Source organism: Carassius carassius, chromosome 38 (assembly GCF_963082965.1).
Source record: "Carassius carassius chromosome 38, fCarCar2.1, whole genome shotgun sequence".
In the NCBI taxonomy this organism is placed as follows: domain Eukaryota; kingdom Metazoa; phylum Chordata; class Actinopteri; order Cypriniformes; family Cyprinidae; genus Carassius; species Carassius carassius.
The window spans coordinates 20,029,281-20,055,418 of record NC_081792.1 but is presented as its reverse complement, the minus strand read 5'-3'; the positions used below and the strand labels follow the sequence as shown (position 1 = coordinate 20,055,418).

The following is a 26,138-nucleotide window of genomic DNA, read 5'->3' as shown; positions in this document are numbered from 1 at the left end:
TGTTTAACACTCTGTCATGGTCTTCAGTAATCATATCACTTACAAAAGTGTAATCGTTCTCTTTCTTTACATTAATTCATAGATATTATTTTATATAAAGCAACCTTAAAAGAGTAGTTCACTTTCAGAATGAAAAATCTATAATTTACTCACCCTACACTTTTTCCAATCCTGTATGAGTTTCTTTCTTCTGTTGAACACAAAAGAAGATATTTTGGAAAATGTTAGTATCCAAACAGTTGATGGGGACCACTGACTTCCATTGTTTGTTTGTTTGTTTTTTTCCTACTATGGAAGTCAGTGGTGCCCACCAACTGTTTGGATACTAACATTTTTAATTTAATTTAATTTATGTAGATATCCTATACATGGTCATATATGGTCACTTTCTTTATGAAGTGTAAAAAAGTGTTTTTTTATGGCATTGAAAACCAATGAATGTGTCAGCAACAGAAATGTCATTGAACACTATCAGAATGACAGCTGAAAATCAGTAATATTGCGACAGAAATGCTCAGTTTGTTTGCCAAATGTCCAAATTTCAGTCCGTGTGCTGAGTGTTTCCATCGACTTTTTGCCCCAAGTTGGACTAAAGTCAGTTAAACAACTAGATATGGTGTACTTTCTCTTTCCAACTCTATACAACAACATCTTAACATGCTCACATATTTGCATGGACATGAACACACCAGTTTCACAAACACACATACACACTGTTTCTGCAAAAATGGTCGTAGTAAATGACTGGTTTATTTGATGGGCACAAAAATGGTTGCTTTTACTTATCTTGGATCTGTCCTGTAGACTTCTGCAAAACTGCATTTTTGTATGCTGTCTCTGCACTTGAGAAAATGGATCAATTTTATTTTATTACCATTATAAAACCTTTACATCTTTCCATTTGCCCTCATTAGGTAAGACATTTACCTTCTCGCTCTTATCTTTTATTTTACATTTTTTTGTGATACTATCAAAGGCTATTTATCTACATCAGGGTTTTATGTTCAAACTTAAAAAGTTCATCATGGCCTCCTGCATAAATAACCCTGGGAGACAGGACTGATAATAACGGATACAAAGGTCTAGTTTTCTGTCCAGTTGTATGGAAGCTGCACTGCTTTATCACGTCAATTAATGTCAAGCTAATTCACTTTGAGTAAACACTGCACTCTGAACAGCCTCAGTGGCCTGTCAGGGAACTGCTGCATTGACTAAGCAATGGACAACTATCAGAGAACCACACAAACCAGACACAGGACGGATGCCAAATGTGCAGATAAGCACTATTAGATTTTTATGTTTCTCTCATATTTGAATTACATCTCAACATTTCCCGTAACTCCCTTTGCACACATAATAGTGCGCAGCATTCCGTGCAGGGAATGTAGGCTATATCTTGAGCAGAAAAATGGAACTAAATATAAGGCCTTACACATTGTTTAGCTATATTAAATATAAATTATATTAAAAGCTACATTAAATTTGTGCAAATTGACCCAGCTCTCCTTAAAACCAGCAGTTTGGACTTCATACTGATACCTATTAGTATGAAGGCTCAGCAAATTTTCAATGTTATCTCCATCTTAAAGCACTTACATCTATAGACATTATTTAGATTCATTCCCAACAAATCTGTCATGTGTTCAGAGCACAACCCAGCTCATCATCAAACCTGGGTTCCAATGAGTTAATAGCTCTTGAACGGGGTTGCACCATATATTCAAACTCATTTTTTTCTAGAAGACTGATATGACTTAAATCCTCATCTCATGTGAATGCATATCATTTTAACATCTCTTAAAAGTGTAAAAACGTTGACATTTATAACAAAACTGGTATAATAGTATTGTTTTTGGGGGGTGGTTAGAAAATGTCTGGTTTAGCTTACTATCCTGGTTGGGACTCTCCGTAGTTGTAATGTTTTTTATACTGTACAAACCGAATATGCAATTGCACTACACCAACCATACCCTTAAACCTACCCCTCACAGAAAACTGGTTAATTTGTGGTTACCATTGTTTAAGCAGGTTTTTGTTGGTTCTTTTTTTCTTTTCTTTTTCTGTGGTAAAACCATGGTTTATTTTCTTAAGGGCTCTGTGACACGAGTACTCATGAGTAGGTGTGTATTTAGGTTTAAGTCCCCACCGGATAGAAAAACATGTACACACACACACACAGAGAGAGAGAGAGAGAGAGAGAGAGAGAGAGAGAAAGAGACCAAGGACGTAGACATTATTTATCCTCAGGTCCATACGGTGTTCTGCGTGTTTAGTCACCACACTCGAGCTAAGAACAAGTTGGTAAGTAGCCTAGACTTACTCCGTTTTCTAATCGACTGGATGTGATCTTAGCCTATACCAGTTTTAACTTAAACAAACCGAACTGAATGTATCTTTACGAGAGAGAATTCGATGAGAGCAAGCGGTCTCAAATGAGTTAACGGAGATTAACTTCTCCTCAAAGTTATGTGCTGTCTTTCGCTCTTCGTTTTTTTTAAAACACACTTTTAGCTAATGCAATGCTAACCAGTCCCATTTTACTATTATACAACAGGTTTTTGTTTTAAGATTTATTTCGAGTTGAACATGAGGACACAATTTTTCACCTAAAAGTTTTAACTTGAGCTGAACTTGTAGGGGAAACAGTTTGAACGGTTTGAGTCTTTGAGAACGTGTGTTTATGATAACTTTTTCACTTGGATGTAAACCATGGCTGTCTCAAAACTGTATGAGATTCCTACTTGGCTTATTGTAATCGGTGTTCAAGTGTTCGACCACTTACGCCCAAAAATGATGTCTAGGTAGTAGCTGACACGCATCCCATGAGTGACTAATGCACTCTAGTGTTTAATAACTTTTTTCAGTTTAGGATGTGTTTCTTAATACAAGACCCTTTAAAGTTACTACGAAACATTTGGCGAATTCTTCCCAAATATACACATAGCTGGTTGAAATAAATAAATAAAAAATAAAAAAGAATAAAGAGTTTACTAGACTAGAGATATATCAAGGTTTGTATCAAAGTTTCGTTTTGTGTTGGTTGCAGCTGTCAAAAACGGGCCATATGATATAGTAGCATCGACTCCCCCAAACATGATTACTGAAGAAAGATAATAACAAACACAATGGAAACAGGTAAACCTGTGCAGTTTTATAACTTTCTTGGCACCTTAATTTCAGAAGTAATTTTTCATTTGTTTCTGTTTTTCATATAATTTTAGGCTAGCACAGCAGTGTATGACACATTTACTGTACAAAACTGTCAAGCAATGGATCTTTACTGTAAAAATACAGTGATCGAGCATTTTGTTTATTGAATGATATACAGATAGTAACTTATGTAGCCTATCATACGATGGGGTCTCATGGATGCTTGAATCTGATTGGCTTCTGAGCATTATAAGGTGTACAATTATTTTCATGTAAATGCACAAGTAAAGTAGATCCGAGCAGATCTTGACCGCATTACAAGTCTGTGTCACTTCCTCAAATGATTTTAGTTATTTCAGTTAGGTCCCACAACAACACTGACCAAGCAAATACATATAGTAAACAATAAGATAAAAACAACAAATTATATCTGTTTTTGCCACAAATTTACATTCTATTATGTACAGAAAACACATGTCTATTTCTCCCTCTCTCTCCCTTACAAATGCACAGTACGGACACACACTCGCACACGCAGAAACACACACACTCAAATGTGTTGTTAGGGCTGCTCCTCCTATTTTATTATTAAAATAGTTTAGCAAAAGCTACATGACATTTCTCACTAGCGAAGTAATAATGGTAATAAAACGGAAATAATCGTTGCTCTAGAAACTGAACAGGGCTGCCAACATTTGAGTTCATTTTGGAGTGTGAATTTCCATGGTTTTGGTTGGGGTTTTGTGGAAGAAAAAAAAGTAATTTTGTCTGATGTCTGGACACACCTAGTAGATAAGGTCATGATGACTTGAAGTTAGTTTTTATCATGAAATTGTGTTAAAAAAAAAAGAAAAGAAAAATAAACTTTTTTCTTTGGTTGATTTGTCATTTCAATTTTTGAAAGTGAATCCAGCGTTTATTTGAGGGATTCAGGATATTTCTACTGAGGGGGGGCCTGAGTCAACATGCTGTTCAGGGGACCCAGAAACCATGCTGCTTGTACAGGATATGTGGCCATTGCTACAGTTAGCAGCACAAAAGTCAAAACTTTTATTCAAATTCTGAATAAAAAAACCAAAAAAAAACATGGTTAATATATTTTAACCATGGTAACCACAAATTAACCATCGTTTTGCTACACTTACCATAGTTTCACCATGGTATTTGTAGTAAAACTGTGGTTATCAAAATTCCAAAAAACATGAGTACTACAATTTTTACTATAATAAAACCATGGTTAATTTTTTAAGGGTGTGGCCTAGAAAGCGAGCAAATCACATTTCCGTGTAATCATTAAAAAGCTGTCACTCTCTTCAGGTCATCACAAACTCACAATTTTGTGTTATAATCAATGAAACTCTTATTTACATCATGTCTACGCTTTGTTTTGATATTTAGAGGTGAGTGAATTCTGCACATAGGTATAACTGCAGACCAGAGATCTCCAAAATTGGGCATGAACTCCAAAAGTGGGTAGAACCTCCAAAATGGGACAGGGTCTCTTCGCACAAAGACTTTCACCATTCCCTGTGGTTTCAGCCAGTTGTTATCGACTTACATTTCAAAATAAAGCTTTATAAATTAAATATGGTCTCTAGTTGATCTGAAATAAAATATGCTATATGGATAAATATTCTCAATGAAAGCAGAGCCCAAAGCTCGTGGCCAGTGTTGTCCGGATTAGAGTTTTAACCTCTGCTTGTTATAAACGGAAATTACCCATGAGCTCTCCCTCAAGCTGCCCAGCACGGTGCAGGGGAAAGTTTTTATCTCATTGTTTTAAAAATGGGGGTGTCCCAGGCTCAATGTTATAGGGTCAGGTGTGGGGTAGGTTTAGGGGTTAGCATTTTTTGTGAAATAGTGTAAATCAACACTGTGATTATTATTTTACAGTAAAACATTAATGTATAAAAGTATTGCAAGAATGCTTTATCAATTAAAATATACTTTTTTGCTGTATACAGTAAGGTAACTTACAGTTCATGGGACAACAGGTTTTTGCAAAAACAGTCACCACTGATTAGCTACTACTAAATATATTGTAGAAACTTAATTTTCTGTAAAGTTGCTTTGCAACAGATTGTATCATGAAAAGCACTATACAAATAAATAAACTTGAAAATTAATAAATAAATAAATAAACCAAAATTGACATATTTTACAGTGTAGCTATTTCTGTTTCTTAATCTCAGTTTTTTAGAGTTAACACGTGTGTTGACTAAGGGAAAAGGAAATGAGAGGCACCCTTGTTTTGCATTATGAAAGATATTCTGTCATAGGCTGATAAGTGTGCTGTGCTTGAAGCAATGATGTGGGGGATGGTGGGCTTTTTTTTTCCTTTTCTTTTTTTGTCCCTTATTGAGTGAACCGCACAACATGCATCTTCACAACCGGAAGACTGACTTTTTACCAGGAAATGTGAGGCCTCCTACCCTTAGTAGTCTACTCCACTCCTCACTTGAATCTCTCTCTGCAGTGTTAACATGGTCTGACACTTTAACTTGCCTTGAGGAAAACAAGCCTTTCACACCTCTGCAAGTTAAAAAGCTTTGGCTGGTGTTCAAGGCTTCTCAGCACCTCAGCAGTTTTGATTGCTGTTTTCTTCATTTTTTTTTTTTCTGGTGTCCATTGGTGTTGGAAATACAAATGGAATGGAAAAACACTGTTTATGTTTACATGACAATAATTAAATACCAAACAAACCATGGTGGAAAGTTTCCAAACTTTTGCAGAAAATGATACAGCTTGCATTACAAGCAGCTTGTGATGGGATGAAGAAACTTAAAATCCCTGTAATGGCAATATTAAATATATGTTCTGAGTTTGTCACACCACAGAAAAATGTATTATTAACCACACAAAAATCTGCCAAGTAAATAAAATAAGTGATCGAAATCTTGAAAAAATTGGCGGTATCCTCTGCTCTCAAACGTTGGGGGCGTGTCCGCTCTTAACTGTCAAATTTTAGATTCCAACTTTGGTTCAGTGTAAACTGTATAATATTATACTTTTATTGTGATCATTCAAGAATAATTGCACACACATTTGTTATGAATGCTTGACTGAATACGTCTACTATCCACATAACATATATTATAGCTGTATATTACTACCACATGTACTGTATGTTACTCTGATACTCTCACATCTGGCAGATAAGAGAATATTTCCTGACTGTAAGATTGAAACAAGTATTTTCTTTATAGCTGCTTTGAAACAAAATGTATTGTGAAAAGCACTATAAAATGGACTTGTTTACAAAAACACACTGTGTAAGTACAGTAAGCACACCTTAGCAGCCAACTTACAATAAAATGGTCCCTTCCTTAACCTGAGCTTGTATTCACAACCCTGATAGTTCTGAAAGGTTATGTCATTTATCAACTAATGTTTGCTTGCAGTGTTGTTATCTTCCAAACCCAGTGTGAACCTCAAGTCTCGCACAGAAAGTTTAGACAGAACGTTTGTGAAAAGGGGTCTCTTTTAGTGAGTAAAGGGCACATTTCTATGAGCAATCAAATTGGAATAGTTCGGCAGGCATTGAGGAGCCTCTCAGTTTCAGTAATATGAGAGTCCCAATTGAAGTTGGTATGCAAACTAATTAATTCAGATGAACAAGTATGCAAATAAAATCTCACAGAAGGTTTTCATTGTAGTGTTTTTATCTGTTCTTTGACCATGCAAAGCCAGATTATGCAGAAGGGTTGACGGTAACTTGGCCAGAGTATCAAAATATTGACATTTTCTCTATTTCAAATCATGAGAATCACTTTTATCTTTAGAAGAACGTCACAATTTACAGGCTTTCCACGTCCCAGTGCAATTATTACTTTGGTCTAATACATGTAGAGGCACTTCTAGGGAAACTAATACGTCTTTCTAGTGCATTGCAGCTGTTGTAATTCCTCCTGATTAATTTTCTGAATGGACCGCTTGTTTCCCAGTTTAAGGGAATGAGAACGTTCTGGATTCATTCGCTTACTTTAAGCTCCTTGCGTTCGTTTTGAGCATAGCTCACTTTGAATAATGAATGGTGGGGGAGAATCGTCTGTACCGTCACTTTGCTGACTAGGAGGGTTTGGCGCGCTGGCCTGAGATGTAATTCTGTGTGATCTGTAGTGAGGCAGATCTCTGCCAGAGAGAGCTGGTTCTTCCGAATCAGCTGAATGTCAGCTGATCCCACATCCCCCACCCCATTACCAGTGTCTCCCTGCTCCACCGGACACAGCGCTCTAAAAGATGAGCGAAGTCTTCCTGTTTAGCATAACATTTGAGCTTGCTCTGCAGTCACTTTGGCTATGGTTTCTGGTGTAACCTTTTTTTTTTTTCAAAGTAAAGTGGCTGTTTCAAGGATGCTTGTTAAGGCTATTTAAGTTCCATGGATCAAGTACAGAGCTCTAGACTGGGAATTGTGGAAGTAGTTGCATCTGACAGTCATCAATCTAAAGATGGATTTGCTGCATCAGTGCGATTGGTCCAACACAATCAGCAGCGCTTAATGTATGAAGTCTTTATTGTGGGTTTGGTGGGGAGTATGAGGGAGGTTCAGCCACATTCTTGCAGGAATGCAGCAGTTGTGGCATTTTTGTATCTTGTCTTGTACTTTTAAAGAATAAGTCAACAGACAGACTTTCTTTTAGGTCAATTGGTCTGTCTGACTGTCGGTGAGAACAGGACTGTGAAATAAAACTTAAAGGCATACTCCACCCCAAAATGAAAATTTTGTCATTTATCACTTACGCCCATGTCGTTCCAAACACGTAAAAGCTTTGTTCAACTTCCGAACACAATTTAAGATATTTTTTGGATGAAAACTGGAAGGCTTGTGATTGTCCCATAGACTGCAGAGTAAGTTACACTGTCAAAGTCCAGAAAAGTATGAAATACGTCGTCAGAATAGTTCATCTACCATCAGTGGTTCAACCATAACATTATGAATGTGAAATTCTGCGCGGCTGACTCAGAAGAGCGTACGCTTCCTGCGTTCAGCTCATAGTCTCCAAAACGGCTACGGTGATGAGGAGAGAAACAGAGGAGAGGAGTTGTTAAATAAAGTTGTTTTTTGTGTTTTCTTGGTATACAAAAAGTATTCTTGATGCTTCATAGTGTTATGGCTGAACCACTGATGGTAGATGAACTATTCCGACGACGTATTTCATACTTTTCTGGACTTTGACAGTGTAACTTACTTGGCAATCAATGGGACAGTAAAAAGCCTCCCGGTTTTCATCCAAAATATTAGGGGTGCACCGAAATTTCGGCCGCCGAAAATTTTCGGCCGAAATGGCATTATCGGTTTCGGGCCGAAATAAAAAAAACAGCCGAAAACGTAAACCGAAAATGAATGTCACCCGCCCCTCCCATCCGTGCACAAGCGAGGTTTCACTCACGGTCGAGCTGTTATCACGCGTCTGCCTATCAAAGATTAAGCATGTCAAAGGGCTGTCACAATCAAAAAAAGCTTGTCACAAAAGCTGCACAATCGATCGGACCAACCAACACAAGTTTCGAAAACAAAAACAGGGAATCGATTTTAACGGCCTTCTCTCGGAGCGCGTCCAGCTCGTCACTATACGCTCGCAGCGAACGCGCGTCACACAGCAACTGCAGGTTCCGACACACACACACACACACACACACACACACACACACACACACACACACACACACACAGAGCCTATTAGTGCATAATATCAATGTAGCCTTCAGTAATGTTTTTCATTGATGTTATGGCAGTCCACATTGCTGACTTGTGCGCGTCTCAAGCGCCCTCTTTACATTCAAAATATTTTATGTTTTGTTAATAAAAGTTTGATTATTATATTGTGATTTTTCAATTCAGATCCATTAAATCCAAGCAATATATATATACGTTTTTAAAAGAAGCCATTTTCGGCTTCAGTTTCGGTTTTCGGCCAAGTGCATCCTAAATTTTCGGTTTCGGTTTCGGCGCAGAATTTTCATTTCGGTGCATCACTACAAAATATCTTATATTTCATTCTGCAGACGAAGAAAGTTTTTACTGGTTAGGAATGACATGAGGGTAAGTGATTAATGACAATTTTCATTTTGGGGCGGAGTATCCCTTTAAGTAAAAGTTAAATGATTCTTTCATTTAGCACTGCCTTAAAGAATGAGTTTCTTAGGGTTGACTAAAATAGGATGATTCACATAACAAAAGAAATTCGGTCATTTACTTACTCTCAAATACATCAAAACCTATACGACTTAATTTTCTTGTGCATGTGGAGCACAGAAGAAATAGGAAAATACTGTGCAGTTACTGTTACTTTTACTATTTACTGTTACTGTACTGTGCAGTCCATGCTGTTATGAGAAATGTGGACTGTAGCTTCAAAAACACCTTCAAAGTTGTTTTTATTGCTTCATATGAGGAAGTGACTTTAAGTTATTCACTGAAGTCTAGGTAAATTCAAGTAACAAAATATGATGTATGAGTGCATTATTTAGACCAGTTTTGACAGTTGTGAATCATGAAATCATGAAAAAGTCTTTCTAAATGTTGATGTTCTTCTGTATTTTTCAGGAATAAGGAGCTTTGGCAGCAGTGGGTGCTGCTTTAATATAAATGCAGCTGTACAGACGGGAAGTGAAGCTCCATTAACTCTGACTCATTTCCTTCAATGTATTGAAAACTGAGAAACAGCATGTTTGTCTCTTTTTAGCGTGTTCCACTGTAAGGCCTTGTACTTTGGCTTATGCAAAAGCATGACGAAATGGACAGCTAGAACAAAGCCATGATGGACAATCCTGGATTGAAAATCCTGTCATTTTCCACCTCAGATGCCATTTTGTTTTGTAAAGCAACTTATAATAGACCATAAAACCCACAATCCATTTGGCAGGAACAAGCCAAGCCAGAAGTGAATTCCTGTTACTGCGGTGGTTCCTTTAAATCTTTCCTCTGGAATATCCAACCCGAGGTTTAGTCTGCCTTAACCATGATGTTGAGAAGAAAACTGTACTTAGGTGCTCTGATAGGTGCTATTCTGTTTTTATTGATAGCTGCGCACACCATTCAGAAGGGCAGTGTTGTGCCCATCACAGCTTTACCCACAGCTTTACCCAGGGATGTCAGGTCACCTATGGAGAACGAGACACCATTACAAACAGTTATCACAGATTCAAGACGAGTCGTTCCAAGTCGTTCCTGTAACTGTTCTCACTACTGTATAGCAGACAAAGGTGTGTCGGAGTGGTTTGACCAACGCTATGATCATAAACAGCAACCTTACCTCACCGGCAGGAATGATGACATAGATCCACTTTCTCTGAAGTGGTGGCTGGTAAGTGGCAGATTGTTGGTTTAAATTCTGCATTTAGTTAGTCTAAGGCTGTCACATTTGAAGTAATTATTTGCATGATATATTGAGTAATTCATCAAAGATTTCACAATTCATCACATATCTCAATGTTTGCTAATATATGGAGTATCGTTGGCTACTGTATTGTGGCACACTGTTTCTTAATGTGTCCTTTTAAAACAGAAGTAATGGCATCATTTATTCCATACAATGATGTACATTCCATTGTAATGTGTGGATGAATTATTCACAATCAGAGCAATAAGTTAGATTTAGAAAATTGATTGTCTGCATTTTGAATAACACGCTAGAAGTCTTCAACCCTGCTCCAGGGGACCCATGGTCTTGCAGAGTTTGGCTCCAAAACAAATCAAACACACCTGAAGCAACAAGTTCTTCAAGACTGCTTGAAAAGACACCAGCAGGTGTGCTGAAGCAGGTTGGAGATAAACTTTGCAGGGCAGCGAGTCCTCAGGAGCAGGGTTGAAAACCTCTGCCCTAACCCATAATGAAGAAATTGCATTGCTGTGGCCAGCTACTATTATACCACATCCTGATTTCTGATGTGGCAACTGACCTTTGTCTCGACTGACTTTGGAGTTGAGCAGTGATAGAACTGACTATAATACTGCATAACCTACTCATGACAAATGATGCTCTTTGTTACTGAGCATTGAGTAGTTGAGTATTGTGCGTTTCTTCCTTACCACAATTTTTTTGAATAGTTGTTGAATTTTTTTAATGGATCCGGAACCGTTAGAACTGGAACCGGAAAATTTCTAACGATTCCCAACCCTATTAATTGCTTTACACTTACATTTGGATTTTTTTTTTTAATTTATAAATAATTTAAATTTATATAAATTTAAATATAAAAGTATTTAATTAATTGAATATTATATATTTAAAATTAATTAATGCAGTGTATTTGACATTGTATTTAGTGTCATTTACTGTATATACATGTTGGACCAGTTTTTGACCTCCTTTTGACCAGTGAATATATAAAATACAATATGACAGACACTGAATTAAAAAGATATAAAATGTAATATAATTTCTTGTTGTTATTAATCATGTAAATAATATTTATATTAATACTAAAAATATATAATAATATGTCAACTGATGATTAGATTAAAAAAAAAAAAAAACTCTTCCAGTTTCTGTAATGAGTGGGACAGTTAATGTTGAATTTGTTTCTAGATTCATATTCCAGTCTATAGACAGCCATTTGCCTCTCTAAGAGACAGAATAGCTCTTGGGATTCTCAGGCATGTCTCTAAAGTAGTATCATCATCATAGCTGTAGATATCATTTCCCTTTCTGGCACATGGACACATCAGGGAAAGACAACAGCTGGTGTATTCATTCCAGACCGTCTCAAGTACACTTACTACCATCATGTCTGTTTGCCAAACATCATTAATGCAATGGCGGAGGATCCCCAGAGCTGCAGGCATTATCTGGTTTCCTTAAACAAAAAAGTAATTCTCCCAGGGGAACAAGTGCAGAAACAGGCCTTTCGGCCCAGCCATGTGTTTCAGTAAGGTTTAATTTAGCCTAATTAAAGGCTTTGAGGCTATTGCAGGCTATGAGAGCACACTCGGATAAGCTTGACATTGGTGTTCTTCAAGCTCCTTGAGTTTTCACATGGCACAGAAATATTGGGCAGTATTTTCTGGTAATGAAATCTCTAGGCACCTCTCAATTTGATTCGATTACGATTCAGAGGGCTGCGATGCGATGATAAAATGATTATTTACATATCTTGATGCATGTTTTTTTCTATACAGGATGTTTTTCTTACTTTGTGATTACTGGGTAATTTCAAAGCAAAATATTTGTAAAGATATAATGAATTGACTTGCTCAATATCTTTCATTAATAAAACAAATGGAAGAGATGTGGCAAGTCATCTGGAAGGTTGCATTTTAGGAGTGGGAATCTTTAGGCACGTCACATCTTTTTTTAATTTTTATTAGTTTACCAACCCGGAATATCACATTTATATGTGCATTTTTATTCAATTAAATTATCAAATTACTTCTATAAGTAGGCTACTTTTGTCAAGCAAATTGCATGTTTCTCTTGCTTCAACCATGAAACTTTATGTAAGTTTTTTTATACTCATTTGATATTTTGTGTATGTTAATGCAAACTGTATACAAGTGCCATAAGACATATGTGGAAAAAATGAGCTCAGAATCAGTTCAAAAAATGTTGAAGATTCAGGATTGTTGAAGAAAGAATGGTGATGCATTGCAGAATCATTGTTTTTTCCTCCCAACCCTACCATTTTCTGCATGTACAATAAAATTTGAATAGTTGGGATAGCCAGAATATCTTCCCTTTTAACAGTTAAGGTGTAAAAATTATTAGATTGAAATTTGGAGGTTAGCTTTGTGCGTTTTATTTACAATATTGTTTTGTTTAGTCTTTGCAGTCATCTGATGGAATGATCAACGACGTCACCCAGAAGATGTTTAAGATAATCCCCCCTCCACCTGAGGATGAAATGCCACGGCAGAGACAGTGCCGGACGTGTGCAGTTGTTGGAAACTCAGGGAATCTGCTGAGGTCCAAATACGGAGCCTTGATAGATTCCCACTTATTTGTTATTAGGTGTGTTTCATGCTCTTTGTATGTCTGGTCTAAACTTCTAATAAGATAATTCCCCTCAAAATTACAATTCAGCAATTACACCGCACAAAATAAATAAATATATGTATAGATAGATAGATAAATGATATATTTTGATAAATATTTGAAATATCTTTTTTTTTCATACAAAATAAGTGTAAGTCAAAGTGACTTTCACTATATGGCCAAAACAATACTGAGATTTTTTTTGTTTGTTGAAAAAAGTTCTGTTTCACAAAAAAACAAACAGGAAGTTATTAAAATGTTAATGCTGATTCATGTTGACTTTAAAAGTATCCGAGAGTGAAACACGAACAAATTCATGAAAATGAATCAGCTTTTTTTTTGGCGAAACATAGAAAAGTTTTAGTTTTTTACTAATGCATTTCGACTGAAACGTGCCACAGAATGAACAAGGCCGTGACTGTGGGTTTTGAAGAGGATGTTGGTAACCGAACCACCCACCACTTCATGTACCCAGAGAGTGCGATGGATCTGAGACCTGATGTCCATCTCGTCCTTCTTCCCTTCAAACTGAAAGACATGCAGTGGTTATCCAGCGCTCTTTCCACCGGAGAGATCAAAATGTATGTCAAATCTCTCGGAAAATTGTACAGCATAGATCTGAAGCAAAATCACTCTAAAATAGTTTCTCTTCATTCTTTGCTAAAACGGTTTATATATCTCAAACAGGACGTACATGAGAGTGAAAAATCGTGTGGAAGCTGACAAAGACAAGGTCAGTGTAAATCATACTAAAGCTTGTAAATTTACAAATGCATTATGTGTTAAGCCTAACTCATCCCTTCCATGTGTGCCGTCCAGGTGATAGTTGTAAATCCAGCTTTCTTTAAGTACACACATGATAAATGGACAGAGCGTCATGGAAGGTACCCATCCACCGGGATAGTAGCCATTACGTTTGCTCTACATCTCTGTGATGAGGTTTGTACTTGATTTACAGCCAAGATAATTATTTCTGCATCACCAGACTCATTTTCAGTTATGATGTTCAATCTCATCAGGTGTCAGTGTTTGGATATGGGGCAGACAAGCAAGGAAATTGGCACCACTATTGGGAGTACAACAGATATGCTGGTGCCTTTCGAAAGACGGGCGTCCATAACGCAGATTTCGAGACTGAGATCATTCAGAGGCTCAACAAAGAGGGCAAAATCAAACTGCACAGATGAGCCTGGCCTTTATTAATTGTGGCCTTTATTGACTTGGTACAGCTCAAATCCATGCAGATGCAGGGCCAGGATGCACAGCAGCTGTATAGAAGCCAAAGAGACGCAGATCTGTGATTCGCCGTACCATTAATTGACCACTGTGAGCTGCACTGAACCAAACCCATAGACATCAAGCTGTAGTCTTAAGACCAAATGAACTCTTCCTGTTCTCTCACAGCATTTTACTTGCTACGTGCCTGAAGAAAAAGACGAATGTTGCCTTCCCCCCCAACTTTGAAGAAGATGAACAGTAAGCAAAACAGCATGATCTGAGCCTCCTTTTGTACTTCCTTTTTATTGCAACTGTTCTGTCTATCCTCTCACAGTGTCTACACTGCAAGTTTGCAACATGACAAAACTAGTTTGATGTAAAATCAAAAAAGCTGTGTACACTGCAAGAAAGATGTTGATCCGCAGCGGATACTCGCTTGCAGACAGTTTTTAATGGTGTTAAAGCCTTAAAGTCAACACAAAGCAGTTATTTTTTTCGTGCAAAATAATTTTATGAGAAAAGGGATGGGGCTTGAATTTTATCATTGGTAGTTGATTGGATCATGAAAAGTTGGTGTTAAATACCAGATGAGACCATGTGGTACTTGGTTGGAGAGTTTGACATCATACGAAAGGAAAGGCATTTCAGAAGTTGTTAAATTTTACTGAAAGGTTATAAAGACCATTTTCATGCTATGAGTCCAGTATTAAAGGGATAGTCTTCTTTCTTCTTTGCAACACAAAACAAAAAACTTCAAACAACATTGGACCCCACTGACTTTTTATTTTTAAATATATTTTTAAAGTCATACAGTTTTGGAACGGAATGAGGGTGAGAAATTGACGACAGTAATTAATTTTTGGGTGAACTAAAGTATACAAGGTCAGTTTAAATTTCATGTTTACTTCAACCTGCAGTGCATTAAAGCTTTTTAGATGAGAAGTTTGAAAATAGCAAATAACAATAAACATGTTTTTAAAAGTCATAAATTAGTTGAATAGTATTAAGACATTCACAAATGTTTTAGATTTCACCTCGGACAATTATAGAGATGCTCTGACAATGTTCAAGTCACCACACATTTAGTGTGTTTATTTTTAAATGACACTTCTCACCTCAAAGTTCTGTCCTAACTTAACCAAAACACTTGCTGGAAGATATATTTGTCTCACAGAGCTGAGAAATCACATTGTACTGTAGATTCCAGTTTGAGAGTGTGTTGTTTGCTATGGAAGCGTTGTTGGTGGGTTACATGTTTAATATCATTATAAACCTTTAGACCAAAGCCATCCTTATAGTGTTCTCAGTGGTCTTGAAATGACTCTGTGAACTCGTTAAACAGCCTGTCTTGTGATTAACAGTTCTGGATATAGAACATGCTGTATTTCATACATCTGAACATGCTGTATTTCACATCATACATCTTTGGTCCATTATCATTCTTTTCCTGAATTACAATCGATCTCTGTTTTTTTTTTATATCGAATTTTTTATACCCCATCGGTTCTAGTTTGCATTATTGCGAACTGTATTAAGGTCTGTGACCAGATTGAAACATGAGCTATAATTTCAATGTGTGTTGCCAGCTGTTATCAAGCTGCCATTTGTTCTGTGACTTTGTTCTCGAACGTATTTTGGCTTTGCATTCTTTGCTTCATGTCAATCAGTGGCTTTCACAGTTTACAGAGTTTGTATGAAGAAGAGATAATATGAACACTCAAATCAAGATATCATTATTGAAGAATTATAGTTTGGACAACATTTGGAAAGAAACAGATATTGAAGTGTGTTTTAAAAATCTATTCAGAAACCGAACCAAAGCATAAACAATAAAAAAATTTATTGAATTCAAAAGTCACAGTTTAGGGCATCCAGGACCGTATAAAATAAAAAATAATAATAAAAAATGGTATTGCTGCATAAATTAAAAATACAGAAAAACATACAAGCCTATTTTTGAACGAGTTACACAATACATAAATATCTCACAATGCCCTAGTATTTCATTCAGGTTCTGTCAAAAAACACAATTTAAACTTTTAATACATGACGGTTTATATTTATATAAGGTCCTCTAATGCAAGGAGACATCCAGCTCACCAGTTAAAATGGAATATTTATTCCATCTCCCTGCTGGAAAGATTATTTCAGAGGAGTCCAAGATGTTGAGCGGTGATGTCAAGAAAAGCTGTGGCCAAATGACTTTTTATGGTTTTGTTTACAAGTCATATTTAACATGTTACCACACATTTAATATTCCCTGGGTGTGACATGATTTAAAAAAAATGTCTTCTGCCACAAGTAGTTCTCACTCGAAGCACTTTAAGAGGTTAGCTCATATTCAAAGACCATCTAGCTGAATGTGATGGTTTGATCTCATTGTACTGGCACAATTGTGTGGTGCGTGCACATCTTTGTAAGCTTCTAAGTTCATGATGTTTTGTGTAAACCTGTAATTAATCTGTGGTCTGTTTTCAATTAAACCACTTTAATTTCATCATTTATTCAGTGATTATTTCATCTAAAATTATGGAAACAAAAGAACAATAAATGAGTCATCTCATAATCCCCTTTTCTCAAACATGACCATGTCTTTTGTTTGTTTATCATAAAGAAAAGAAATGTTTCAGGACCATTATAGTTTTATTACAACAAATTCCTTGGTTAAAAAAATAAAATAAAAACAGCTGTTTACAGTATTTAATACAGTAATGGGAGTAAGATTTCAAACTTAGAATATAATTATTTATTAATTTTTAAATGAGATTTTGGAGGGAAATGTGCTTAAATGTTGAAACAAATAGTCATAAAACTAATTCTTGGTACAAAAAATACTTTCTTTAAAAAGTAGTTGAAATATGACCTGGATATTCATAATTCCTATGTTTGTTCTTGATTTGCTTTCTGAATTCATTACATTTTAACACAGTTACCCTGTTGCAAAGGATTGTACTTTTAAGCTGTTTTCCATTTTTTGAGTAGCAGCACAATTTCAGCATTATACTTTCTCACTACAGTTCTGTGATCTGGCATATATGATTCCTCACATCTGAGTTCAGTTCAACATGACATGCAGTTTTGGAGCATCGGTCTGTGGATGGATCGGAGGGTATGATTCTCATATCTGAGGGGCCTGTACAACCACAAACTATGAGAAGTTTCGTGTTCCACATATCCCATCTCTCTTGGTGCTGCAGATGGTCCTGTGAGTGCTGCTTTGTTATGCTGATTCTTCATTACCGATGGTTCTGTGGGTAGACTTCAAGCCCTCATTTCCCAGGGTGCTTTGGCAGTAGAGTAGACCGTGCTATGATTTCAGCTCAGTTTGCCAGCTTCATTCAGCAACCACAGAGACAAACGATGCTGGAAATAAGCCCATCCTGTCTGGATGTCCCTCGATGTAGCCTTGCTGAAAGGGAGATATAACAGGCTCTGGTTAAAGTCATCAGAAGGAAGGATGTTAAATTTAATTTAATGAAGGGGCGGAAATTATAAAGGAAGTATTGCTGTGTATGTCCTTAATGAAAAGAGAATGAGGCGAACACAAAAGATGTGAAGCGTGTAAGGAAGTTTAAAATGAGATGCAAAACAGGATCCATTTCATTTTAAAAGCTCTTTTCTGCATGCCAAGTGTCACTCTATGAATCTACATAAAATATATTCTTTTGATGGAGCATCCAGAGGCTATTTTTCCTGTAGAAGAATCTGCAGGATATTAGGCAAGCCCGCTGGAGATGTATGGAGACTCTCTGACTCAGATATGGAAGCAGAGCAGAATAAAACATGGATCCTGAGAGCTTTGCTCTGATCAGTTCCATCTGCTCCCATGGGATCGTAGGATTCGTCTGCTCACACAGCAGGAGTCTGTCAAAGCTTACGAGAACCCTGCAGCTTCCTCATCAAAACCATCTTTAAGCGCCACAAGGAATTTGAGTCATTTATGCAAACAATACTTCAAAGAGCCGAAGACAACTGAAAATATAGTGTGAAATAAAAGATGTACTATATTTACTGGCTTGTAAAACAAGGAAGCACAATAGAGCTGTTCAGTTTGTAGTCCTCAAACCCAGATGAGAATAAGCAGTTTTATGCCATGGATTCCTCAGGAGTTTCCTGTTTTTTATTTATTTTTATTGATTTTGGTTTGATGTGTAATTAAAATAATAAAAATTGTGGTTAACTGGAGAGATTTGCATGTCTATGTTCTACAACATAAATTACAGTCACTCAGAAGTGATATTTAAAACTCTTTTTTAAAATTCTTATACTCACCCACCAATCAGCATCCTCCTCTCCGAGTACCACCAGAACTTCACCCTCACTGAAGGTGAGCTCATCGTGATGATCCGCCACACAGTCATACATGGCTTTAACACGCTTCAGCTTCGACTTCATCTGAACACAAAAACAAAAACAAGAAGCTGCAAAAACTATGATGTGGCTTCAAGCCAATATTGAATTTCTTTTAAAATAATTTGTTGATGAGCAATCACAAGTATGAGCAACATATCAAGGAATGTCTGCATCACTCTTTGTCTTTCCAAAAGCCAAAGACAAATAAAATAAAATAACCTTCCTCCAGACCCTGCAAAAAAAAGGCAGGTGCTGAAGGTGAAGTAAGAAGCAAAACACAATGATTTCTAAATGATCATGTGACACTAAAAACTGCAGTATTGGGTGCTAAAATGTTAGCTGAGAAAACAATCATATTTCACAGTGTTACTGTTTTTACTCCATTTTTGATCAAATAAATGCACCCTTGGGGACCATGACAAAAACAATAAAAAAATCTGACTGATCTAAATGAAATCAGATTGTTTTCTTAAGGTTCCTGATTAGATTTTCTTCTAAGAAAAAAGAAGTGAAGTAGATACATTTTTGTTTCTCCTTTAGGAACACATGGGACAAAAATGAAAGACTAATGAAACTGAACACATTAAAACTCCTTAGCTATGAAAGACCAACGTGTTAGCAATATGATATTCATCCTTCAAGTTCATGCATTGCTCATGATTTCTGTCCTCACCAGAGTTTTTCTGGGCAGTGGGTGAGGAGCAGTGTGGCCGGAAGAAGAGGAGCTGCCGTTAGCCTCCAGGGAGGTGGGGGACAGGGCCGAGGTGATGGGCTGTGGGGTTTGGTACAGAAAGTGAGACGAGCTGCTCTCCCCATCTGCTCGAAATCCTGCTGAGAGAGATTACAGCCACAAAACCACGAGACGTGATAAGAAAAACAACTTAACTGAAAACAATATAGTGGGAAGATAACTGGACAGCTGTAGCTGTATACCTCGTTCTGGTAGCTCAGATAAGGAGTTGAGAGGGGACGTGGTGTATTTGGGAGACCCTGGGCTGAAACAGAAAGTCTTAAAATCAGTATGTGTTACTAAAAACACAATATTTTGAATTGCATTATACTATATTGTATATAAACAATGAAGTTTATTATACAGGTTCTTGAGTAGATAATAAGAAATGTTTCTTAAGCACCAAATTAGCATATTAGAATGATTTCTGAAGGATCATGCCACAATGAAGACTGAAGTAATGGCTGCTGAAAATTCAGCTTTGCCATCACAAGTCATAAATTACATTTCAAAATGTATTAAATGAAAACTTTTTTTTTAAGTTGTAATAATAATTCACAAAAGTTTTACTTTATTGGTTATCAAAAAATTATTTGCAGCCAGCATAAGAGACTTTGTTTTTATATATTAATATATATTAAAATGCCCCAATCTTTTGAATGGTAGTATATATATTGCAAGTTTAATAATGATATTATAGTTTTCAATAAAACTTACTTAAGTAATTCTGTGAAGTAATTTTACTTGACCCTTTACTTGACAAAGCCCATTTTTACTCACACATGGCATTTTCTTAAGTACTTTTAATCTGCTAAATGATTATTTGTCTGATTTAATGTAAAACATACTGTTGTTTTTATGTATAAAAAATTATAGTGTATGGTTTAAAAATACATTTTCTAGCAATACTAGCTTTGTCATTATATTGTTATATTTAACATAGATTACTTTCCATTATGATTTCCAGGCATGGAAATGTCATGAAAAATATTTCAGTCATGCTATCACTTGTGAATGATCTTAAAAGGAATCATTTTCCATTATTTACATCTGTCTGAAAAATAGCATAGCGTCTGAAAAGCTATTGAAATGCATTGGCCAAAAGGTGTGGGAACCCAGGTTATAGAAAATACCATAACCATGATAATGGATAATGGTTAAACACTTTTGAACATTTGATTCAATAAAAGTGAAATATACAGGGGGGGGTGTCCAGCAGTGTATAGCCAAGAGAGGTCAGCATATGTGACTCCAAAGAGCACTTACACACACTTCTGGAAAGGTGAGTCTGGACCACCGAAGCTTCTCGTACCTGAAGGTACTGCATAATCTGTACACAAGAAAGAAAACATATTTATATAACTTGCAAACATGACTAGAAATTAAGTATGCCGGGATCTCACCACCATTGACCACTGAAATGACAGGTCTTTTCTTTTCAGTAATTTGTGATGATTTGATGAAGATTACTTTTTTTTTCTAACAAAAATGAAGATTATAGTGATTTCAAAGAGCCAATTCATTAATTTTAAAATATCATAAACATGTTTGTAACTTTATAGGAGCTTAATATAAGTAGAAAATAATGTACATTCACTTTCTTATAGTACAAACTATATTCACTACAAAAATGACCATGACTTTTCGATTATTGTGAGGAATTCTAGGCCTTTTGTAGGATTTTTAAATTCTGGGATATTTCCACGTATTTACAGATATGGGGATCATCTAACATGCATCATTCCAGGATTGTCACGTACCTGTTGGTCCCTGCCGTGTAGAGTGGGGGCTGGGGGGCACCTGAGGGGTGGGCTCAGAGTAGGTGCGCTTGTGTCGGATGATAAGAGGGGGAGGAGGGGTTCGTTTCTTACTGCTGCTCACTTCATGGGACGTCCAGCCATCAGGTGAGCTCATAGGAGGGGGAGGAGGGGGGATGTTTGGAGCTGGAAAGCACATGAGGAGAGTAAACAAGACTGGAGAAGAGAAGAGAAGAGAAGAGAAGAGAAGAGAAGAGAAGAGAAGAGAAGAGAAGAGAAGAGAAGAGAAGAGAAGAGAAGAGAAGAGAAGAGAAGAGAAGAGAAGAGAAGAGAAGAGAAGAGAAGAGAAGAGTTTCCCACCTCTGACTCGAGGTGGCAGTGGCGGTGCGGGCGATGAAGGGGTTGGTGGAGGGGGACTGTCGAGGCAGTGTGTCTGAGAGTTGGGACTGGCATACACATCCTTCCGGTTTTCTACCCGGGACATGGCCAGCCTCCGACCCATGTTGAGCAACCCCCCTCCGCTACTTCCTCCTCCACTGTGATACAAGCTGAACGGCCGTCCGAAGCGCTCCTTCTTCACTGGGCCCATCTACAAATATGATACACAAATATGATGTCTTTTGTATTATGCTTTATTAGCACTACATACATTCTGAACATGTGTCTGTTCTATTAAGTTAGGGGAGGTGTAGTCTTCTTATGTTGTTACCTTGTCATCTAAGTCGTCATCACTCTCATAAAGGTCATCTTGCCGGAGTCTCCACTCATACTCCACGTGCATGTGCATGTTGAACTGGTTGTTCTGTGACTGGTGGATCTGAACACGACAAATCATTACGCTGACATGTGGATCAGTCACATTTTGACTGATTACTTTCCATGACTTGTGTAGGTGTTTGTAAATATATTTTTAAAGATCAGTTTGTAGAGATTGCTGGGGTATTTTTCATTTCCATGTCAATTAACATTCCTTGGAATGTTTAAACAATTATCAATTACCTAAATCTTAAGTTTAATCAATCGATCTTTTAATGTATAAATGATTTAAATGCAATACTCTATGAATGCTCAAATCAGCCTCGCCCTTCAGTAAGTGTGTCCCTTAAGAAATAGTTATAAGTGGGTAACACTGCAGACCAATGAATCACACAGGATATTTAATTCAACAGACTGATTATGGTGGATTGCTTGCAAGTACTCACAACCAGCAATATATAGCCAATTAAATATATGAAAGTATCTACTATATCTATCTATAATTTTTTTTTTTTTTAGTTTTGTGGTTTTGTTTTTTAAAGAAACAGATACTTTATACAGCAAGCATACATTAAATAAAAAGTTTGATTCATTTGATTCAATAAAAGTGAAATATACAGGTTACACCCACATAGATATCCTATTAATAAAGACTTGCTTTAACAAGTTCCTGCTGAAAAGCTCTTTGACTCACCAGCTCCTCACACAGCGTGTGCTTCAGTCTGCGCGCCATGTCCAGCCCCATCTCTCCATTAGCATTCTCTATTACAGAACAGCAATAATCATCAGCAAAGTGATCATCCTGCTCTGTAATTAACTCCTGACGAATGAGCCAACAGCCTCATTCCTTTAACAACGACTGATATGATACTGACAGAACCCTGTATATCTTCAATGAATATTAAACCGAAGTGTGTAATATTTCTGATGTTCAAAACCTTCTCCTATTACAACAGAGACAACGTAAAATAAAGAACTGGATTAATAAATAAACACATTATCGAGCATGAAACAGCTCAATGCAAAAATGTCTGTGGTTTTAGGGTTTGAGGGTCCCGCTCACTGATATGTGTGTTGGCCTTGGCTCTGAGCAGAAGTTTAAGGCACTCAGTTTTGTTGTGCTGACAGCAGTAATGCAAAGCAGTGTTCCCCTTCACAGTCTGAGCATCCAGGTTATTACTGAAATGGAAGACAAGAAGGAAATGCAGTTATGATAAAAAATAATCCATATTTGAATCTGTTCAAGGCCACTTTCAGAATAACAATGGTATTATTTCTAACTGACCAGTTGTGGAACAGGAAGTCAGCCACATGAAGTGATGTCCTGTCAGACAACAGGACGGCTAGGTGTAGTGCAGTTTCCCCCTTTTCCTATCAAAACAAAATATAAGTTCATAGAAAGAGAAGACCTAAGATGTACAAGTAGGTATAATATTCATGTATGGGATAGTCCATCTAATAATTAAAATAATGTCATCATTTACTCACCCTCATGTCGTTCCAACCCTGTATGACTTTCTTTCTTCTGAGGAAGGTAAAAGAAGATATTTTGAAGAATGTTAGTAATTAAACAGTTTTGGTTTCCATTGACTTCCCTTGTACAGCTAAAAATATAATGGAAGTAAATGGCAACAGAACTGTTTGGTTACCAACATTCTTCAAAATATTTTATTTTGAGTTCCGCAGAGGAAAGTAAGTCAGACAGGTTTGAAATGATACTGGGTACAGTAAATGATTACAGATTTGAGGCTGAATATCCTTATAAGCAGTATATTTAAGTATACCATGTTTTGCTGACCTGTAGGGGGCATGGCAGTGGCAGGCTGAAGTCCGTTCTCTCAGTGTAAAGCTGCAAAAGGCTAAAAACGTCCCGACTGCGCACAGCGTCCTGCAGATATTTGCGTTTTGTTTCCGGTGAGCTGCCAGTATGTTGTGCAAACTGCCATTCCATATACTTTGAGAGAATGAAGTCCTTACGTATGGCCCTGCAAATAATGCCAACTATTTTAATACACAGCCTTTTATTATCAAAAATGGCAGTGTGAATTAACAGATGTCCAATACCAATAACATTTGTTTTTTGTTTTTTCATCTAGTGACACTGTAAAAATGAACATCTCTGCAATTTCTACTAGCTCATTACAAGCCACAGATGGTAATAGAGAACATAACTGGAGCTAGGGCCGTCCCAAGCTGGGGTGGGGCCCAGTGCAAGGTAGGTCTGGGGACCCCCGTTGGTCCATTAAGGTCACATTCAGGAGGGGGGTCCCCTTTGGCCTGTTTGCCACAGGGTCCCCTCGAGTGTGGTAAAATGTGTGAGTAAAGACGAATATAACTGGTGTCGGACGTGACTCATTAGTGCAACTCTCCTCTCTTTTCAGGGTACCTTGTTGGAGAGATGTGGGTTGAAACACTACAGAGACTGCCATTAGGAAAAATCCTGCCCTGAGCCTTTAGACAGACACCAGAAGACCACAGATGTGAGAGCTCTTAAAGGGGCCAATGCATTCTAACACATTTATTTGTTTATTGCGGAAATCAATTCAGTTATGTTAATTAAAAATCCAAGGATAGCTTTACATAACCACTTGCACTTTCTCTGACCCTTAAAATTGCACAGGCTATTTTGCTACTGTACCTTTAAGACTTACAACTGCTGTTCAAGGTTTGGGTCAGTAAGTTTTTTTTTCTTGATAGAAATTAATACTCATATTCCACAAGGACCCATTAAGTTGATTAACGGTTACCTTCAGACAAATGATACCTATTTCAAATAAATGCTGTTATTTTGATCATTTACAGCATTATCGACTATAATAAATGTTTCTTGTACACCAAATCAGCATATTAGAATGATTTCTGAAAGACCATATGACACTTAAGACTTGAAAATTAAGTTTTGCCATCACAGGAATAGATTGCATTGATATAAACATAAATATGAATGTTATTTCAGGGCTCTCTCCAAGAATCTAGTAATAGAGCTATTCATTTAGGACAGCTGGCAAGATCAGTGTAAACAACCATACTTCCTTCATTGATTGTGACAGCGGAGTCAAAGTCAAACTGTTCAGTTTGAAGGTTAAAGTAATTTGGATGTCCCTGAGCTTTCAAATTACTTTCATGAATGATCAATTTAAAACAAAGTGAAAAGCTTTGCACCATCTGCAGACAGGTTAATTGTGTACAGAGAGGGAATTGAGTGGTACAAATGCTATGTGAAATGCTAAAGACACCAGGGGATATGGGGACACAGAGACTCCAAGAGCTGAAACCATTTGGCTACTGTCTGAAGAGCAGTTACAGTGCTGCTCATCACTCACATGTCACTGTCTGCTGACGGCTTCACAGACGGACTAGGAAGATTGGCCTCCACAATTTCATTAAAACCCGAATTCCCCATGTTTCTCGCCAACTAAGGAGCATAAGAGAGAAAGAGCCATAAATCTGCAGGTAGTGGTTAGAATCATATGAAATTGCTGATATTGTCATTCTATGAAAAAAAACCTCCCTTTTTTCACGGGTGCATTAAAGAAGACAAGCAGATACAGTAAACAGTGCATGAATTAATTTTCCTTGTCTGTTGATCGCTGTAAATCCTTACCAGCAATTCTGAAGTGCCTAGTTTGTCAAGAGAAAGCGACTGAATACGTGAATAATGTACACCCATTTCCCGATGGATCCCTGAGCACTCAATGCACGTCAGGATTCCCAGGTTTATAGAGATCCAAGACGCATCTGAAAGGAAAGAAAACACATTATCAGCTGCTTGACAGTCTGAAACTGGGGCAAATGAAGGCTTATTAGCAATAAATACAGCATGATTGATTTTCTTTTAAAAATACTATAACTTCAACTAAAATAAAAGTGAAAACTGAAAATAAAAAAATAAAAGGTACTTCAAAATAATATATAATAAATAATACAAAACTAACACTGGCCCAGTGTGAAAGTCCTCTGGTAATATTCAATGACACACATTTAGCAATGAAGACAAAAGGTGCAGCCGAGAAAAAAACTGTACTCTCCAGCAACATCATCAACATTTCTTAGAGGAAACGTGCCTATAAATCCAGCTGGCAATTCGCTCATGTACACACACTGGGTTTTAATTGAATTAAACATGATTTATGGACAGGCACTGAAAAAACAGCATGAACAGAGGACCAGCTCAGGGTGCGATGGGCTCCTGCTTAAACC

The 26,138-nt window shown here is 37.0% G+C and overlaps 2 protein-coding genes across 3 annotated transcripts in view; one reads left to right on the top strand and one right to left on the bottom strand.

Annotated features, from left to right (window-relative positions):
• The first annotated feature begins 2,174 nt into the window (after nt 1-2,174).
• On the top strand, nt 2,175-14,585 carry LOC132119530 (CMP-N-acetylneuraminate-beta-galactosamide-alpha-2,3-sialyltransferase 2-like). Its single transcript, XM_059529576.1, has 7 exons — nt 2,175-2,301; nt 9,698-10,457; nt 12,913-13,100; nt 13,526-13,705; nt 13,812-13,857; nt 13,944-14,063; nt 14,144-14,585. The coding sequence occupies exons 2-7, from the start codon at nt 10,113-10,115 to the stop codon at nt 14,309-14,311; spliced, it is 1,047 nt and encodes a 348-aa protein (XP_059385559.1). The 5' UTR covers nt 2,175-2,301; nt 9,698-10,112; the 3' UTR covers nt 14,312-14,585.
• Nucleotides 14,586-16,912: 2,327 nt separating this feature from the next.
• LOC132119529 (arf-GAP with SH3 domain, ANK repeat and PH domain-containing protein 2-like) overlaps nt 16,913-26,138 on the bottom strand; it is a 33,360-nt gene continuing 24,134 nt past the window's right edge. The window contains exons 15-28 of one of the 2 annotated variants that reach the window (XM_059529573.1): nt 25,543-25,676; nt 25,262-25,353; nt 23,737-23,923; nt 23,224-23,309; nt 23,002-23,117; nt 22,633-22,700; nt 21,892-21,999; nt 21,543-21,771; nt 21,186-21,368; nt 20,692-20,755; nt 19,629-19,690; nt 19,369-19,526; nt 18,615-18,737; nt 16,913-17,751 (exon numbers count right to left, since the gene is read on the bottom strand). In XM_059529573.1, coding sequence (XP_059385556.1) covers nt 17,677-17,751; nt 18,615-18,737; nt 19,369-19,526; nt 19,629-19,690; nt 20,692-20,755; nt 21,186-21,368; nt 21,543-21,771; nt 21,892-21,999; nt 22,633-22,700; nt 23,002-23,117; nt 23,224-23,309; nt 23,737-23,923; nt 25,262-25,353; nt 25,543-25,676 — 1,685 coding nt within the window. In that variant the 3' untranslated portion in view covers nt 16,913-17,676. The remainder of the gene's footprint in view (nt 17,752-18,614; nt 18,738-19,368; nt 19,527-19,628; nt 19,691-20,691; nt 20,756-21,185; nt 21,369-21,542; nt 21,772-21,891; nt 22,000-22,632; nt 22,701-23,001; nt 23,118-23,223; nt 23,310-23,736; nt 23,924-25,261; nt 25,354-25,542; nt 25,677-26,138) is intronic. The other variant, XM_059529574.1, reaches the window with a different exon arrangement.

What these genes read in the sequence shown, in the direction of transcription:
- LOC132119530 (XM_059529576.1), top strand. Translation starts at nt 10,113, where the DNA reads ATGATGTTGAGAAGAAAACTGTACTTAGGTGCTCTGATAGGTGCTATT. An exon ending in TCCCACTTATTTGTTATTAG is followed by an intron (nt 13,101 to 13,525) that starts GTGTGTTTCATG and finishes AACGTGCCACAG; the next exon opens with AATGAACAAGGCCGTGACTG. An exon ending in CTCTACATCTCTGTGATGAG is followed by an intron (nt 14,064 to 14,143) that starts GTTTGTACTTGA and finishes CAATCTCATCAG; the next exon opens with GTGTCAGTGTTTGGATATGG.